We start from the raw sequence: 19240 nt of genomic DNA, 5'->3' as shown, positions 1-19240 counted from the left end.
ACACTGGAGCTTACATTTTCTTGATCCTACCAAAAGGTCTCATCAACAAAAGGCTTTCACACAACAATCAGAATTATTCCTTTTTTCAGCTGGTCTTAAAACGATGTGTTAACTGCGGCATCGAAGTAATGCAGTTGCCCAATCATGCCAGGTCTCCTGGGCAATATAAATACACCACAAATGCTACCTTAACAACAGTGCATATATGATATCATTAACTGAAAATGCATTCTGATTTCAGAGATGTAAGAAAAAAAATAATCTGGTAGCTTTTAGTAACTTTTTTCTCTAATGTCTAGATCTAAATTTATCTTTATTTAGCATGCTTAATACCAAAAATGTACTTAAATCTGAGGTTTTGAATTTCTTCCAATTCTGAAAAATTATCAGCTGTTAAATTCAAATACTATCTGCCCACCATTCTTTCCATTTTTTCCTTTTGAATTTATTAGATAAATGTTAGTAATCTTTATTCCTCTGTATTATGCTGTGTGGATTCCCTCGGTAATATCGTCCAAATTCTCTTTGCCTAAGTCCAGTTTATCTTCTTTATTCCCTTTTTATTTTTTTTATTTTAGTACCACATTTTTCAGTTCCAAGTTTTATAATTAGCTATTTTCCTATTTAGATCTTATTTCATTATGCTTCTTTAAGTTTTTAAATCTTCTTTAACATCTATATATATAAAAGCCCAGCGACCAGAACGGAGGAATGACCAGTTGCTATGACTCCCACTGCAGCGGCCAGCTGGTCCAATGGAGTCCCAACTGGCCCCCAACTGCCTGCAGCTCTTCCCCCAGATGGTCCCGCCCCCATTGCCCCCTCCCCCATCGGGGGCAGGGCTGGCCAATCTCTCATAGCCGCCACCGCACCCTGTGGCCCAGCCCAATGACCGTATCAGGGTGGGCCAGCCAGATCCCACCCAAGCATGAATTTGTGCACTGGGCCTCTAGTAAGTTTATATTGACTTATCTCTTTGAATCTCAACACACGTAAATGTTTTTGCTCATCTGTCTTATAAATTTAAATATCATCTGGAGTGTATTCTTATTCCAATTGTTAAATTTATTGGTGTCTTTCTTAGTATTAGATTTCTTAGATGTGCTCTAAAATTTTGTTATTTACTCATTTCAAATGGGAGGTTTCTTATTTTTTCCGCCTCTTATCTCTCCATCAGTCCTGCTAGACAACTCCATAGAATATAATGTAAATGGTATCTCCTAGAATTGTTCTATCTTTACGCTCACCCATTCCTATCCATCAGTTTTCACCTGCCAGCCCTCCAAAACCTTAAGATAAAATACTTAAATGTCAGGCTCGAAACCATAATTCATCATTACTATCAGTCTTATGAAAGTCGTTTTTCAATACTTTCCCAGAAGAATACTGGGAATGTGGCCAAAGAAGTCATGAATTGATTCCTTGGCTTGACCTAACCACAGTCCAAACTGTATTCCCCAAACCCCAACTTCCAATAAAGCCCTAGTTAGCAGTCCAAGAGCCTTTTTTCTTCCCTACCTATTGCTTGATACAGTGAGTGAAGCTCCTGATTATCTTTTTTTTCTGATCTTTCTTTGATCAAAACTAAAAACAGAACACAGTGTATGTTAGAAAAAACAGCACAGAAAAACTGTGGCTTCAGTTCATTCAATCTGACCATGTCAGAATCCATCACTATTAATCCTAATGGTCAGGCTAATTATCAGGACAGTCAATTTCTCTTTCCTACTTTTCCTTATTTCAGATCACAGCCTGAAAGTGATAGTCCCTAAAGTCCCTGGAGATGTCCTATCAATGGAAAGCATTCAGCAGTAATAGGAAAATATAGACACCAATAACACCACCCAGGATGAACGGGTCTCACCACTTCAAAAGGTTGATTCGATGGACCAGGCTGTTCATAGCAGAAAAATGATTGGTCAAAGTGTCCATTTTGCTCTGAATCTACTATAACATTCTACTCTGTAAAGTCATATTTTCTTTTGTTGCCATAGCAATGTTTATTGTCTCTTCTAGACAACCTTAGTTTTGAAATTAATCATGTTCTTTCAAAAATAGCTGTTTATGGTATATTTCAAAAAACTAGAATATTCCAAAAACTGATGTGAAACCACAAAGGACCCCAAATAGCCACAACAATCTTTAGAAAGAAGAACAAAGTTGGAGGACTCACGCTGCCTGATATCAAACTACGAATATACTACAAAGCTCTAGTAATCAAAACATCATGGTAATGGCATAAAAACAGACATATAGATCAATGGAAAAGAATAGAAAGCCCAAAAATAAACCCAAGCCGTTAGTTAATTAATATTTGACAAAGGAGGCAAAAACATACAATGGGCTAAAGATAGTATATTCAACAAATGGTGTTGGTAAGTGTCCTTCAGCAGATGATTGGATCCAAAAACTATGGTACATCTACACAATGGAATACTATGCTGCCATAAAAAAGAAGGAATTCTCATCATTTGCAGCAACCTGGATAGAACTAGAGAACATCATGCTAAGTGAAATAAGCCAGTCAATGAAGGAAAAATACCACATGACCTCACTCATTTATGGATATTAAAGAACATTATAAACTGATGAACCAAAAGTCAGATATAAAGACAGTAAAGCAACAAGCAGACTGTCAAATTACAGCGGGGAGGGGAGGGAGATCTGGGGGAGATAAGAGATCAACCGAAGGGCTTGTATACATGCATATAAGTACAACCAATGGACACAAAACTCTGGGGAGGGAGGGTATGTATGGGGGGGGGGGCAATGTTAAAATATGTACACAGATAATAATTTAATAAAAAATAAAATAAAATAAAAATAAATGGTGTTGGGAAAATTGGACAGATATATGGGGGGGGGGGATGAACTTTACCACCTTCTTACAATAGATACAAAAATAGACTTAAGATAAAATACTTAAATGTCAGGCTCGAAACCATAAAAATCCTAGAAGAAAACATAGACAGTAAAATCTCAGACATTTCTCATAGCAATACTTTTTCTGATGTCCTGGGGCAAGGGAAATAAAAGAAAAAATAAATAAATAAACAAAAGGAACTACACCAAACTAAAAAGGTTTTCCACAGCAAAGGAAACCAACAAAATGAAAAGACAACCCACTGAATGGGATAACATATTCACCAACAATATTCTGATAAAGGGTTAATATCAAGAACTTATAAAATGCACCACCAAAAAAATAAACAATCCAATTTAAAAAATGGGGCAAAAGCCAAAACCAGTTTGGCTCAATAGATAGAGCGTTGGCCTGTAGACTGAAAGGTCCCGGTTCGATTCCGGTCAAGGGCATGTACCTTGGTTGCGGGCACATCTCCAGTAGGGGGTGTGCAAGAGGCAGCTGATCGATGATTCTCTCTCATCGATGTTTCTAACTCTCTATCCCTCTCACTTCCTCTCTGTAAAAAATCAATAAAATATATTTTTTTAAAAAAAAATGGGGCAAAGGGCCTGAATAGACACTTCTCCAATGAGGACATACAGATGACATATAAAAAGATTCTCAACATTTCTGATCATCAGATAAATGACAATTAAAACCACAATAAGATGTTGCCTCATACCTGTCAGAATGGCTATCATCAATAAATCAACCAACAAGTGTTGGGGAGAATGTGGAGAAAAGGGAGCCTTCATGCACTGTTGGGAATGCAGATTGGTACAGCCACTGTGTAAAGTGGTATGGAATTACCTCAAAATATTAAAAATGGAACTGCCTTATGACCCAGCAATTCCACTTCTGGGATTAATATGAAAAAACCTGAAACACTAATTTGAAAGACTACATGCACCCTTACGTTAATTGCAGTGTTATTTATAATTAGAGGCCCAATGCACGAAATTCGTGCAAGAGTAGGCCTTTCTTCATCCAGCTGCGGGCACTGGCTTCCCTCTGACACCCAGGACCCAGGTTTCCCTTGTAACCCTGGCTTCATCGGGCAGGTGATCTAGAAGGACATTGAGTCTAATTAGCATAATATGCTCTTATTATTATAGTTAACCAAGATTTGGAAGCAGGCCAAATGTCCATCAGTAAATGAGTGGATAAAAAAGCAGTCATGTCCGACCAGTGTGGCTCAGTGATTGAGGTATGATCCATGAACCAGGAGGTCATGGTTTGATTCCTCGTAAGAGCACATGTCTGGGTTGAGAGCTCTATCCCCAGGAGGGGAGCATGTACGAGGTAGCTGACTGATGTTTTTCACTATTGATGTTACTATCTCTCTTCTTTCCTGTCTCTGAAATCAATTTAAAAATAAAAAGTAGCCATACATTTATAAAATAGACTAATCAGCCATAAAAAATAAAGAAATCTTTACTCTCTTTGGGACAGCATGGATGGATCTAGAGAACATTATGTTAAGTAAAATAAGCCAGTCAGAGAAAGACAAGTACCATATAATTTCACTCATGTGGAATCTAATGTACTAAGAAGCAAAATAGAAGAGATAGACTCATAGAGAGCAGGCTAACTGGGGGGCGGGGGGGGGGGGTGTGAGGGGGGAGACATTTGGTCCAGGGGTCTGGTGGCAGAAGGTGGAGAGATTGAGCAAAAAAGAGAAAAAAGACTCATGAACATGGACAACTGTGGTGACTGCCAAGGGTAAGAAGGATGGTGAAAAGTGGAGGAGGGTAGAGAAGGGATAAATGATGATGGGAAGAGACTTAACTTGGGGTGGTAAACACACAGTACAGTGTACAGATGATATGTTGTGGAACTATGCACCTGAAACCTGGATAGTTTGTTAACCAGTGTCAGCACAATAAATTCGATAAAATATATAAATATAAATTTTTTTAATAGTTGTTTTTCTGTTTACTCCAGACCCACTTTTATATGACTCAATATCCTTTTGTACTAATCCCATGAGCTTCTCCCTTTCCCATACTGTCATAAAGTTTGCTTTGGTTTTATGGAATTCATGTGTATAATCCTGCAATATCCATGTCGCTGTAATGCATGCATCAATGCTGCATTCAAGAAGGGGACAGCCACACTGCTGATGTATTCTATTTAATAAAGAATTGCCGCTGAAACCGGTTTGGCTCAATAGATAAGAGCGTTGGCTTGGGGACTGAAAGGCCCCGGGTTCCATTCCGGTCAAGGGCATGTACCTTGGCTGCGGGCGTATCCCCAGTAGGGGGGATGCAAGAGGCGGCTGATCGATGACTCTCTCTCATCGATGTTTCTCCCTTCCTCTCTGTACAAAATCTCTCTCCCTTCCTCTCTATACAAAATCAATAAAATATATTAAAAAGAACTGCCATTGTTTCAAACTTTGTCTTGGCTTGATCCACTTAGGAAGGGTGTTGTGTCAGAGCTATACCCGCCGTGTCTTCCATCTTGGACACTGCTGTGACTGTAACTTATACACCATTTATTGCAGGAAACCAGTTTCAGGTCAAGTTCACTTTCCAGCTGTTGAGCCTATTTCCTGAGAACTTCCCAGTAATTGCTGGTCCTTGGGATTATCTTAAATATGGAACATTTAAATCCCCCTTTCCCACACAAAAGCCAAAATCCACTGCCTAATTTATTTTAGGACTTTGAGTCCAACAAGCCTGCATAATCAATCTCTACATGCCACCTTAGGTTTCTGTTCCATTTCTGGTTCACCGAGGTAGTATTCTTTTTGGACCCTGTTATTTGTTTTGTTTTCCATTTTCATATTTTACTCATAACTGCTGTCTGAAATTGAGGGTACTTTAAAACTATGAACTTACTATGCCTCATCTTTCTCCCTCTCCCAATTTTTATTTATTGCACAACATTAAAGAAAATATATTAACCCAAATTCTATCAACTCTTTTGATTTTTCAATATTCTCTTCTGGTTTCTGCCCAAGTATGCAAACTTTTATAATTATTTTAATTGTAATATGGTTAGCCGAAACCGGTTTGGCTCAATGGATAGAGCGTCGGCTTGGGGACTGAAAGGTCCCGGGTTCGATTCCGGTCAAGGGCATGTACCTTGGTTGCGGGCATATCCCCAGTAGGGGGTGTGCAAAAGGCAGCTGATCGATGACTCTCTCTCATCGATGTTTCTAACTCTCTATCTCTCTCCCTTCCTCTCTGTACAAAATCAATAAAATATATTTTTAATTGTAATATGGTTAAAATTTGGTTTTCTTTTTTTACAGGTATTTCAAAACTTTACAAAGCTTTTAAAATTATCACTCCCTATGGCTCATTCCTAATAGAAACTATACCACATCAAACAAATAAATGGTTAAACTGTTTTTGAAAGGAGGAAAAAAACTACTTTCAATTAAAACACAAGTGGGGAAAGGGTTGTGGTTTACCATAATACTACATAAATGTACACAAAGTCAGCAATAAATTTACCATAACCTGTATTTAAAGCTTATCTTCAAGTATCTATGTCTTTCTTGCTTCACAAAGTTTTACCTCATTGTTAAATCTTATACCAAACAGTATCTCATCAATTATCTTTTATAAATATATTAGAGGCCCGGTGCAGAAAATTCATGCACGGGGAGGTGGGGGAGGGTGTGTGTGTGTGTTCCTCAGCCCAGACTGCACCCTTTCCAATCCGGGACTCCTCTCACAATCCAGGACTGCCAATTCCCAACCATTCGCCTGCCTGCCTGCCTGATTGCCCCTAACTACTTCTGCCTGCCAGCCTGATCACTCCCCTACCAGCCTGATTGACGCCTAACTGCCCTCTCTTGCAGGCCTGGTCACCCCTAATTGCCCTCCCCTGCTAGCCTGGTCACCCCCAACTGCCCTTCTCTGTCAGCATGGTCACCCCTAACTGCCATCCCCTGCAGGCCTGATTGCCCCCAACTGTCTTCCCTTATAGGCCTGGTCCCTCCCAAATGCCCTTTCCTGCTGGCCTGATAGCCCAAAACTGCCCTCCCCTGCTGGCCATCTTGTGTCCACATGGGGGCAGCCATCTTTGACCACATGGGGTGGCCATCTTGTGTGTTGGAGTGACTGTCAATTTGCATATTACTCTTTTCTTAGATAGGATCCTGTAAAGTGCTACAGACAAAAAAAATCATTCCTTTTTATGTATTTGCTAATCTATTTACCATATACAATATATTTTGTAAGTCTTTCTGTTTCATTCAGGTATATCACTAATACTCAGAGGTACAGTGTCTTCATCTTAAATCTGAGATAATTTTTGAATATTAAATGCATTCTTGTATAGAACAGTACTTTGAAACCACAGAGGATTTATTTTTATTGTAATTACCTTGTCTATTTCTCTTTGTGTAGCTCCTTCCTTTTTCAAACGTTCTTGTTCTACACACTTGGCATTGTAATTTTCCTTGGATTTCTGGAGAGCCTGAGTTATGTTCTGAATGGTCTGAACAGCTTCCAAAGTTCCTGCAACTTCTTCTTTAGTCTGTTTGGTATAAAATGATTCATTAAAAATGATTAAGCTGTAAAGCACTCAATTATCTGATCAATTACCCTTTATCGAGAAAAAATTGATACCTTTTTATGAGACTTTACTTGTTCTTCTCCATACTTCTGAACTTCCTTTATTAATTCTTGTAATTTTCTAACAAGATCCAAGTGACAATTAGCTAATTTCTCTGTAGATGTTTTGAACACATCCCACACTGGTGCAAATGTTCTAAGAAAAAGAAAATACAAGAATAATTTACTAAAAGAAAAAAAATTTAAGGCTCCAAAATAGAACCAATGGAATTAGTAATGTTACATTCAGCAATTTTAATTAAGTAAAAAATAAAAAATTAAACGACTGCCCTGGCTGGTTGCTCAGTGGTTAGAGCATCGGCCTGTAGACTGAAAGGTCTCAGGTTCAATTTCCAATCAAGGGCATGTATTACCTTGGTTACAAGCTCCATCCCCAGCCCCAGTCAAGGGTGCATGCAGGAGACAATCAATCAATGTATCTCTCTCAAACAGATGTTTCTCTCTCTTTCCCCCTTCCTTCTTCCCCTCTACTTTCTCTATAAAAATAAATAAATAAAATAAAAAATAAATCCAAGTGAGGATTCAAAAAAATTTTTTAATTCATCAGAAATAAAAGTTCCTTTGAATTTAAACATGAAAAAGTTAAAACTTGCACATGATTTTTTAGTATCATCATTAATTAATAATTATATAAGAACTAGAGGCCCAGTACACAAAATTTGTGCACGGGTAGTGTCACTAGTGGCTGCTGGAGCATTCCTCATTTCACACCGCCCCCTGGTGGTCAGCACACATCATAGCTAGCAATTGAACTCCCGGTCTCTTGGTCAAATTCTTGAGGGGACAATTTGCATATTAGGCTTTTATATAGAGAGAAGATTATTTTAAAACGATTATCTGAAACCTTTTGAGGGCCATTATAATTTTATCTATCTGTGTACTTCAACAAACAATAAGAAAGTCCCCTTTTTACTACATAGTTCAAGATGCATGACATACTTTCCTACCAGCTTTTCTCAATATTAAGGGTTTAATATTTTCAGCAGGTTCAAGTATTTCCAAGAATTACTATGTTATAATAGCTTAGATAGTACTTAGAATGCCAATGATAAATTTGGTTAATAGAGAATGATTTATGTATAATTTTACCCTATAATTTTCTCAGGTACTCCCTACGATATTTTCAACATTATCTGCTTTGTTTTAAGGCAAAATTTCTAATAATAAAAAAAAAGCAAATAGCAGCAATGATTACTAAATCAAGCGAACAGAGAAAGAAATTAGTTATCCTCTGTGCCAATTATTACATTTCCTACCCAGTAGGAAAGCTAACTAACAATGTTCATTTTAAGCAATAGTAAACAAGTTCAAAGAGGCTTATTAAAATACTTAGGATTGGCCTAGCCAATTTGGCTCAATGAATAGAGCGTCAGCCTGTGGACTAAAAGGTCCCAGGTTTGATTCCAGTCAAGGACATATGCCCAGATTGTGGGCTTGATTCCTGGTAGGGGGCGTGCAGGAAGCAGCTGATCAATGATTCTCTCTCATCATTGATGTTTAAATCTCTCTCTCCCTTTCCTTTACTCTCTAAAATCAATAACTATATACTTTAAAAAGAAAACACTTAGGATTGGTCTGATTAGATATCATTTCACACTTTAAAATCTCATCAGCCCTAAATCTGGCAAGTAGATGGAAAATTTTTGGGGGGGAAAAAGACACTAAAAAAAAAAAAAGACACTCACAACAGCATCAAAAGACTTGTGCATCACTTCATGTAAACCTGATACATGATGATAGTCTAGATTTCACAAAGTACGTAGATAAGATAGAAGTGTCCCTTTACTTTACCAAAGGATTCTTTACAGAGAAAACCAGTTCAACATAAGATTTCTTTAAACACAGGTTTCTTTAAGGAATTTCAAATATCATTCCATTTACAAAAGTTTGACATATACAACTTTTTTTCTGGTTAAATAATACACATGAATCTATATAACAAAAGCCTAAGCCTGTGGTCGGCAAACTGAGGCTCACGAGCCACATGTGGCTCTTTGGCCCCTTGAGTGTGGCTCTTCCACAAAATACCACGACCTGGACGAGTCTATTTTGTTTTTTTTTTGTTTTGTTTTGTTTTTTTTTAAATATATTTTTTATTGATTTTGTACAGAAAGGAAGGGAGAGAGATAGGAACATCGATGAGAGTCATCGATCAGCTGCCTCTTGCACACCCCCTACTGGGGATGTGCCCGCAACCAAGGTACATGCCCTTGACCGGAATCGAACCCGGGACCCTTCAGTCCCCAAGCCGACGCTTTATCCATTGAGCCAAACCGGTTTCGGCTGGACGAGTCTATTTTGAAGAAGTGGCATTAGAAGTTTTAAAAATTTGGCTCTCAAAATAAATTTCAATTGTTGTACTGTTGATATTTGGCTCTGTTGACTAATCAGTTTGCCGACCACTAACCTAAGTGACTCTTACAGCAGAATGACCAGAATGACCGGTCGCTATGATGCTCACTGACTACCAGGTTGCAGACACTCAACGCAGGAGCTGCCCCCTGGTAGTCAGTGTACTTCCACAGGGAGAGAGCCACTCAGCCAGAAGCCAGACTCACGGCTGGCGAGCACAGCGGCGCTGGTGGGAGGCTCTTCTGCCTCTGCAGCAGCACTAAGGAGCAGCAAGCCGAGCAGTAAGGAGCAGCGAGCAAGTGGGCAGTAAGGAGCGAGGGATCCTGAATTGCGAGGGGGATGTCCAATTGCTGACTTAGACCCGATCCCCTGGGTGACCAGGAATTTGACTGTTTGCTATGATGTGCACTGACCACCAGGGGGCAGCATAAAATGAAGAAAGGCTGGCAGCCAGCAGCTGGGGAACGGAGGCCCAGCCAACAGCCAGAGGCCCTTGATCGGCCCTGATCACCGGCCAGGCCTAGTGACCCTATCTATGGATGAACTTCATGCATTGAGCCTCTAATAGTTATATACATATGTCTGCACTTACAAAATGGACAGTGTCACTACCGTCTGGATTAGTGTTTCCCAAACTTCTCTCATGATGAGAATTCACCTGGTGGAGTTGTTAAAACACAGATTCCTGAATCCCAACTAAGAAGTGCTAAACTAGAATTTTTTGGAACATATAGGTAAAATTGTATACTTAACTAGTGCTCTAAGACAGATGTTATATACAGAGCACTAAGTTAGGTATGCAATTTTACCTATATGTTCTCAAAAATTCTAGTTTAGCACTTCTTAGTTGGGATTCAGGAATCTGTGTTTTAACAACTGCACCAGGTGATTCTCATCATGAGAGAAGTTTGGGAAACACTGGTCTGGATGAATTAAAGAATATAACTCCTCTTTATCCGCACCACAAAGTCGGGAGACTTATTTAGATTCACTCAATGATGCTAGAGAATACTTTCATAAAATAGTCGTGCTTAACCAGTTTTTTGAATTGTAAAACTATATGTCAATCAGAAATGAGTTAATAATACCTACCCATAAGTTTACTTTAATTTCAGGGGATTCACAGATGCATCAGAAACCCATATACAGAGGAAATCTTTTACTTAATATCATTATAAAAATCTTTATAAATGTTACACAAATTATTTTCACATCTGAGCTAAAATACCTCTCCCCAAACTTTAGATAACTAAATCAGATTAAGCATTCCTTCCAGAGTTATGTTTCAAATTATACAATTATTCTTCCCAGAGTTGTTATGGCTATGAACACATCTCATTTTATCGGGTCTAGTAATAATTAATGTCGTTTTTAAACATTCGTTTAAAATCTTGCTTGGCGTTGACTTGTATTGACATAACCTTCAAACACGTGGTATCTACAGAACGTGTGAAGTGCAATTAACAAGTTTTGCTTGAAAAAGTTTGTGTTTCGTTTGGTTTTTGTTGCAGAACTAGGGCTAAGAAGATGGCGGATGAAGAGCATATTCGGCACTGCATGCTTTACAAGTTCCAATTAGGAAGAAAAGCAAGTGAGGCTGCAAAAAACATCTGTAGTGCTCTTGGTCAAGATGCAGTTAGCACCAGAAAATGCCAGCGATGGTTTGAGAAATTTCGCGAGGGAAATTTTTCGTTAGATGACAAGAGTGGTCGAGGCCGTGTGTCCAATTTTGATCAAGAAGCTCTTCAAGCTCTTTTGGTGCAAAATCCTCAAATTACCCAACAAGAGCTTGCGACAACTTTAAATTGTTCACAAAAAACAATTTCCAATCAATTGCGTGCACTTGGCAAAGTCCAAAAGTTTGGAAAATGGGTTCCTCATGAGTTGACCGACAACAACCGTAATCAAAGAGTCACAATTTGCAGTTCGCTCCTCTCTCGTCAAAACCGTTTGCCGTTTTTAGAGCAAATTGTTACCGGAGATGAAGAATGGGTGCTGTATGTTAATTTGAAAAGGCAGCCTCAATGGTTGGACAAAAATGAGGCTCCGCAGCCCACGCCAAAACCTGACTTGCATGCGAAAAAAGTGATGTTGTGTGTTTGGTGGAATTTTAAAGGAATTCTTCATTATGAACTTTTACCATCTAACCAAACCATTACAAGTGCAGTGTATAGTGCCCAATTGGAAAGGTTAGCCCAAGCTTTAAGAGAAAAAGAACCCGCGCTGATTAATCGGAAGGGCGTAATTCTTCAGCACGATAACGCACGACCGCATACTGCAAGAATCACTGCTGAAAAACTGCGCCAGTTGGAATGGGAAGTTCTCCCTCAACCTGCATATTCTCCTGATATTGCCCCTTCCGATTACCATTTGTTTCGTTCTTTGGAAAACTGTCTTCTTGGAAAAAAATTTAATAATGAAGAATGCCTCAAAAATGCATTGACCGAATTTTTTGCATCAAAATCACAAGAATTTTACAACAGAGGGATTAAAATGCTTCCTGAGCGTTGGGCACAAGTAGTAGAAAACAACGGCAACTATATTGTTGATTAAATTTTGTTGTATTGTTTAAATAAATTTGATTTTAAAAAGTATTAGAAAACGACATTAATTACTAGACCTAATAAACATATTTTTATTAGTAGTATTCATTTTCCAAAGAATACACTTCTTTAATACAAATTCTTAAAAGATTTAATGATAGTCTATAAAAATCAAACATTTTAAACAAATTTTAACATTTCAATCATTTGAGTTTTTAAAGATCACTATCTAGCAGAATTTAAATGAAGCTAGAGAAAAAAATGAACCTACAGAAAACTAGAATAACATGCATCACACTTAATATTGATAATCTCCAAATTATACTACTGAATGACTATGTCATTTAATAAAGGGCAAAAAATAAGTTTTACATACTTTGTATTCAGTAATTCAACAAGCTCAATTATATTTTCAATCAAGTCAATAAATAAGTACATTATAAATGTTATATTTATGAGCTATTATAGCCTCAATGAAATCTAATATTATGAAGAACTTGGCCTAAATCAGCATTAAAAGAGTTCTCCAAAGAAATTACTCACCCAAGTTGTGAATAATTGCTTGCAGATTTTGCTAGTTTTGTCATTGACCTGAAGTACGCCTCTTCTATTGTGGCTCTGTTAAGTAAAATTTCCATATTACAATATTTCCTTTAATTACCAAACACATAGCAAAATTATCAAAATACAATTAAAACTGTAGAAACAAAAAGATAATTCCATGTATATGCTAAAAATAAGTATGTGGTCATGAATTTCTGGCTCTTTGTGCACATCTACTTAAAGAACTAATCTGGTATAAACTAAAATAATTTAGACCAGCAGTGAAACTTACATGAAGTCACCATTCTTTTTACCTTTAGTACCAATAGTTATTTAAACAGGAAATGCAAGAATGCTACTGCTTGTATTTTTCTCTCTCTGTAAACTGATTCAGTGTGAAAGTTATTTATTTTTAATACCTACTTAGTGTACTTAATATAGTTTATTTTCAACATTGTGATTTCATTATTGTACACATTTACTTAAACAAGAGATTAAATAAGTCTTTTGCACAATACTAAATATTAATTGCTAGAGGCCCAGTGCACGAAATTCAGGGGAGAGAGTCTCTCAGCCCAACCTGCACCCTCTCCAATCTGGGACTCCTCAAGGAATGTCCGACTGCCCTAAACAGATGGCAGTTGGACATCTCTCTCACAATCCAGGACTGCTGGCTCCCAACTGCTCACCTGCCTGCCTTCCTGATTGCCCCTAACCACTTCTGCCTGCCAGCCTGATCACCCCCTAAACAGTCCCCTGCCAGCCTGTTTGCCCCCAACTTCCCTCCTCTGCTGGCCTGGTCACCCCTAACTGCAGGGTTGATCACCCCCAACTGCCCTGCTCTGCTTGCCTGATCTCCCACAACTGCCCTCCCTTGCAGGCCTCCCCCATTGGCCATCTTGTGTCCACATGGGAGCAGCCATCTTTGACCACATGGGAGCAGCTATTGTGTTTTGGAGTGATGGTCAATCTGCATATTATTCTTTTATTAGATAGAATAGAGGCCTGGTACATGGTGGGGGCCATCTGGTTTGCCCTGAAGGGTGTCCCAGATCAGGGTGGGGATTCCCTTGGGACATGGGGCGACCTGGGCGAGGAGCCTGTGGTGGTTTGCAGGCTGGCCACGCCCTCTGGCAATCCAAGCAGAGGCCCTAATATCTGGAATTTATTTACCTTCTACAATTGAAACTTTGTAGCCTGGAGCAGATGGCTGCCACCATTTCTGTTTGGATTTATTTACCTTCTATAATTGAAACTTTGTAACCTTGAGTGGAGGCTTAGGCCTATAAAGGCAGGCAGAAAGCTTGGCTTCCTCCGTTGCCTGGGAAACCCAAGTCTCCTTCCTGCTCTGTGGTTGTAGCCATCTTGATTGGGTTTATTTGCATACTCGCTCTGATTGGCTAGTGGGTGTGGTTGGTAGACGTGGCTTGTGGGTGTAGTGGAGTGTCGGTTGATTTGCATATTACTCTTTTATTATGTAGGATTATTCAACTTATAGGATTTTAGGCTTTAAAAAGACCAACCCTAGCTGGTTTGGCTCAGTGGATAGAGTGTCGGCCTGGGGACTAAATAATTGCAGGTTTCATTCTGGTCACAGGCACATGCCCGGGTTGTGGGCTTGATCCCTGGTGTGGAGCATGCAAGAGGCAGCTGATCAGTGGTTCTTTCTCATCATTGATGTTTCTCTCTCTCCCCCTCTCCCATGCTCTCTGAAATCAATAAAAATATATTTAAAAAAAGAAAAGATCAACCAAAGCCATTAAGCATGAGGTAAAAAAATGTTTCTCATAGACAACCTACATATACAACATATGAAACAGTATTTGTTGTATATATTGGCCTTCTTCACACTACAAAACATAAGTCCCATCTTACCTCTGTAATTACCCTGGCCCTTCTCAATCTGTGCTTCCCTTAACAGTGGAACAGCCTACAACCACCACTGCCCTCCCATTTACCTTGATAGGTTGAACTAACTTCCTGATTTTAATGTCCAAACCCAGAACTCCACACTGCTCTTGCATCAAATCATGTTTAATATCATAAATACCTCAAGCACAACTCTACTTAAAATATCTTAAGTACCTCAAACTCAGATTATCCAAATTAAGCTTATCTCCAAACTCTTCCCCTACCCTACTCCCATAACAGGCCAACAAAAAGGAACTATTCACAGTATCTGCCTCTCACTGCTGGCACTGTGACTTTTTTCTGCTCCTTCAATTTTTTGTTCTTTTAATAAACTATATTACAAAGGGAGTACTTTGATCATCTAAAAGTTAATACAAAACAATATATTAATGTCTTGATAAGTTTTAACAGCAAGAAATAAGAAGTGGTTCAATTTCCAGAAATAGTAAATTGATACAAAAACCTCCCAATAAGGAAAACTAGAAAAACATAGAGGAAGAGGTGTGTGACTAAAAGGCATCAGAGAACTAAAGAGACAGTTAAGAATCAGTAGGCCAAGATCCAAGTGAAGAATATCCAGAGAAGTGAGTCAGATATGTAGGGCAGCTTTTCCCTTGGGGGCATCTAAGACTAAGAAGTAGAACAGCGCTTTCACAGCCTCACAGGACAAGGGAGACAAAACTATAGATTGAGACCAGCCAAGGGGAATTATGGGAAATCCCAAATCCTTAAAATTGAGACTTCAAGAGTAAGGATAAACCATAAATAAACAAAACCTCAAAGGGACTGCAACCCATATCTTTTCAAATCCTGATACTATTGTAGATCCTACATGATGCTTATACACATTCATAAAACCATAGGCACATCCTATATAATATCCCGTATAATAAAGAGCTAATATGCTAATTAGACCAAAGAGCAGAACAACCATTCAGACAACCTTCCGGACAAAGCCAGGGCTGGCCAAGGCTGCAAGGGGCTGTGAGGGCTGGCCAAGGCAGCTGGGACTGTGAGGTCCGAGCCCCTTGTATGAATTTCGTGCATCGTATTTAGAGATTTTGGGCTCCCTCTTAACTCCAATAGGAGAAAGCCCTAAGAGGATTGGTGTTACATAAAAAGTTTGCTCTCCATTTTCTACCCGTCAGTTAACTGTATGAAGACAGAAGAAGTTGTATCTTTACCACTATACACTCAGAATCCAAACTAAAGTCTGATATACAGCAGACATTATATATTAATGAAATAATAAATGAAGTATTGTATCTAAAGGCATATATCCCTCTATAATCAAGGTAAAGACTTTAAATGTATTCATATAAAAATAATCAATTGGGCCCAACTACAAAACAACTTTAATCAAATAAAATTGTAATGATTTTAATAGTTTCTAAATTAGCCGAAACTGGTTTGGCTCAGTGGTAGAAAGGTCCCGGGTTTGATTCCAGTCAAGGGCATGTACCTTGGCTGCAGGCACATCCCCAGTAGGGGGTGTGCAAGAGGCAGCTGGTCGATGTTTCTCTCTCATCGACGTTTCTAACTCTCTCTCCCTCTCCCTCTCTGTAAAAAAACAATAAAATATATTTTTTAAAAATAGTTTCTAAATTAACTATTATATTATGAAGTCTTAAAGATAATCATATTTTATAAATTTTCAGAATTCAAAAATACATACTTAGGGCCTCTTTAAAAATAAAAGTTATAATAGCCGAGACCGGTTTGGCTCAATGGATAGAGCGTCGGCTTGGGGACTGAAGGGACCCGGGTTCAATTCCGGTCAAGGGCATGTACCTTAGTAGCGGGCATATCCCCAGTAGGGGGTGTGCAAGAGGCAGCTGATCGATGACTCTCTCTCATCGATGTTTCTAACTCTCTATCTCTCTCACTTCCTCTCTGTACAAAATCAATAAAATATATTTTTTAAAAATAAAATAAAAAATAAAATAAAATAAATAAAAATAAAAGTTATAATAATAATTAAACTACAACAGAGGTGGGGAACCTTCAAATACAATACAATCAAAATTTTCTCATTTATATTCTAAAATTTAAGTTGTAATAAATTGTTAAATGACATGAAAAAATACATACCTTTCTCTTACAAAATCTGCTAGCTCTTTCGTCGATATCTGTCCATGTTTCATATTATGGTAAAGAACATCAAAGCCACTATTTTTTTCCCCCTGCAATTTAAAAAGATTTTTATTTAATAAAAAGAGATCAAAATAACATTAACAAATATGCAATGCTGACAGGTAAGCTATCTTTCCTAAATTTAACCATTGTTGCTCACTGTAAGACTTTAAAAGGTATCAAATGAATATTGTAAGGCCTCATAAAATTTATTTTTATTATATATGCAATCATGTATATATGCATACTCTATAATCACTCATAAGGGTATATTAATGAAACTAAGTCTGAAATGTTAAGGAATAATATGTAGTATAATTTAGAAAAGATAACCATGGTCCTCTTTAAATACATTACTAAATACCAAAATTCAATTCCTTGAATAGGCATTATGGGATCCCTAATTATTTAACACAGCAATTTTCAACCAGTGTGCTGCAAGAGTCTCTAAAACATACAATACTTGACTATTTAGTCAGGGGCACTGCCCTCTTTTCCCTTAGATCATCAAATAAAAATAAAAAAATGACAACAGCCAACACAACAAAAGCCATCCAGTGTGAATGAATCAAAATTACATCTACTTTTTAGCACATGAGGAAAAAAAGACATTTTGTGTGTGCTGCAGAATTTTAGTAATTAGTTTATGTGTGCCATCAGATAAAAAGGTTGAAAATCATTGATTTAACTCAAAAGTCTGTATTTTAAAATTACTAAATCTTGACATCTTAGTCAAGACAGCATATTACTAATCATATAAGCACTGAACACAAGATATTTTATAATTCCTAATATGAGTCTTTCAGTAAACTTAAGCAATTTGATAAGTGAGAAAGTAGATAAAATTTTAAAAAGAGCATTAACAGTCTATTAGCTAGTCCTCAACTAATGAGAAATTAACAGAACCAGACCATTACACAATCCTACAAAACTTTTAGTTATTTAATCCAATAAATGTTAAGTTAGCTAGTCAGAGCAAAGAAAACATTAGAAATATCAATGTTATCTACACTAATAAAAGAGAAACATGCAAACTGACCGTACCTCCACTACCCCCACAAGCCATGCCCACCAATCAGGAGTATGCAAATTAACCCAACCAAGATGGCTGCGGTCATGGAGTGAGCAGGAGGCTTGAGTTTTCTTTGCAATGAAGGAAGCCAAGCCTCCTGCCTGCTCTGGCCAGCCCTGGCCTCCACTCAAGGCTTCAAAGTTTCAATTACAGAAGATAAATAAATTCCAACAAAAATGGTGGCAGCCGCAGAGCTAAAGCAAGCAGGAAGCTTGGGTTGCCCCCAGAGATGGAGGAAGAAAAGCTTCCCAAGCTGGCTCTGGCCTCCACTCAAGGCTACAAAATTTCAATTGTAGGAAATAAATAAATCCCAGATACCAGGGCCTCCCCTTGTGTCACTGGGGTGCGTGGCCAGCCTGCAAACCTCCACAGGCCTCTCTTCCATGCTGCTCCACACCCCAAGGGAACCCCCATCCTGATTGGGGACACCCTTCAGGGCAAACCAGATGGCCCCCACTCATGCACCACGCCTCTATCCTATCTAATGAAAGAGTACTATGCAGATTGACCATCACTCCGCACCACGCCTCTATCCTATCTAATGAAAGAGTACTATGCAGATTGACCATCACTCCAACACACAAGATTGCTGCCCCCATGTGGTCAAAGATCCTGCCCCCATGTGGACACAAGATGGCCACCACTAGATGGCCAGCAGGGAAGGGCAGTTGGGAGGGACCATGACTGCAAGGGAGGGCAGTTGTGGGCAATCAAGCCTGCAGGGGAGGGCAGTTGCAGGGGACCCAGGTCTTCAGGGGAAGGCAGTTAGGGGCAATCAGGCTGGCAGGGAAGCAGTTAGGCATTCATCAGGCTGGCAGGGGAGTGGTTAGGGGGTGATCAGGCTGGCAGGCAGAAGCAGTTAGGGGTAATCAGGAAGGCAGGCAGGGGAGCAGTTGGGAGCCAGCAGTACTGGATTGTAAGAAGGATGTCCAACTGCCCATTTGGGCATCCCTTGAGAGGTACCAGATTGAAGAGGGTGCAGGCTGGGCTAAGGGACACAAACCTCCTCCCCCCGTGCACTAATTTTGTGCACTGGGCCTCCAGAAATAAAAGCCTATATCAATAAACCAAGCTCAACAACTCTCTTCACAAATGTCAGTGTTAGTTTTCTTCAATGAAAATAAAAGAATAGAATATATTTACTGAAAATAAAAACCAATATCATAAGCAAGTGTTATACAACCTGAAA

The 19240-nt window shown here is 38.7% G+C and overlaps 1 protein-coding gene across 1 annotated transcript in view; it reads right to left on the bottom strand.

Moving 5' to 3' along the window:
* FCHO2 (FCH and mu domain containing endocytic adaptor 2) overlaps positions 1-19240 on the bottom strand; it is a 100185-nt gene that overhangs the window by 67292 nt on the left and 13653 nt on the right. The window contains exons 2-5 of the mRNA XM_084880894.1: positions 16938-17029; positions 12936-13010; positions 7492-7633; positions 7247-7399 (exon numbers count right to left, since the gene is read on the bottom strand). Of these exons, the coding sequence (XP_084737020.1) occupies positions 7247-7399; positions 7492-7633; positions 12936-13010; positions 16938-17029 (462 nt within the window). The remainder of the gene's footprint in view (positions 1-7246; positions 7400-7491; positions 7634-12935; positions 13011-16937; positions 17030-19240) is intronic.

Source organism: Pipistrellus hanaki (genome assembly GCF_964339955.1).
Source record: "Pipistrellus hanaki genome assembly, chromosome: 4".
Lineage (NCBI taxonomy): Eukaryota > Metazoa > Chordata > Mammalia > Chiroptera > Vespertilionidae > Pipistrellus > Pipistrellus hanaki.
The sequence above is the reverse complement of the archived record's forward strand: the minus strand, read 5'-3'. Positions and strand labels throughout refer to the sequence as shown.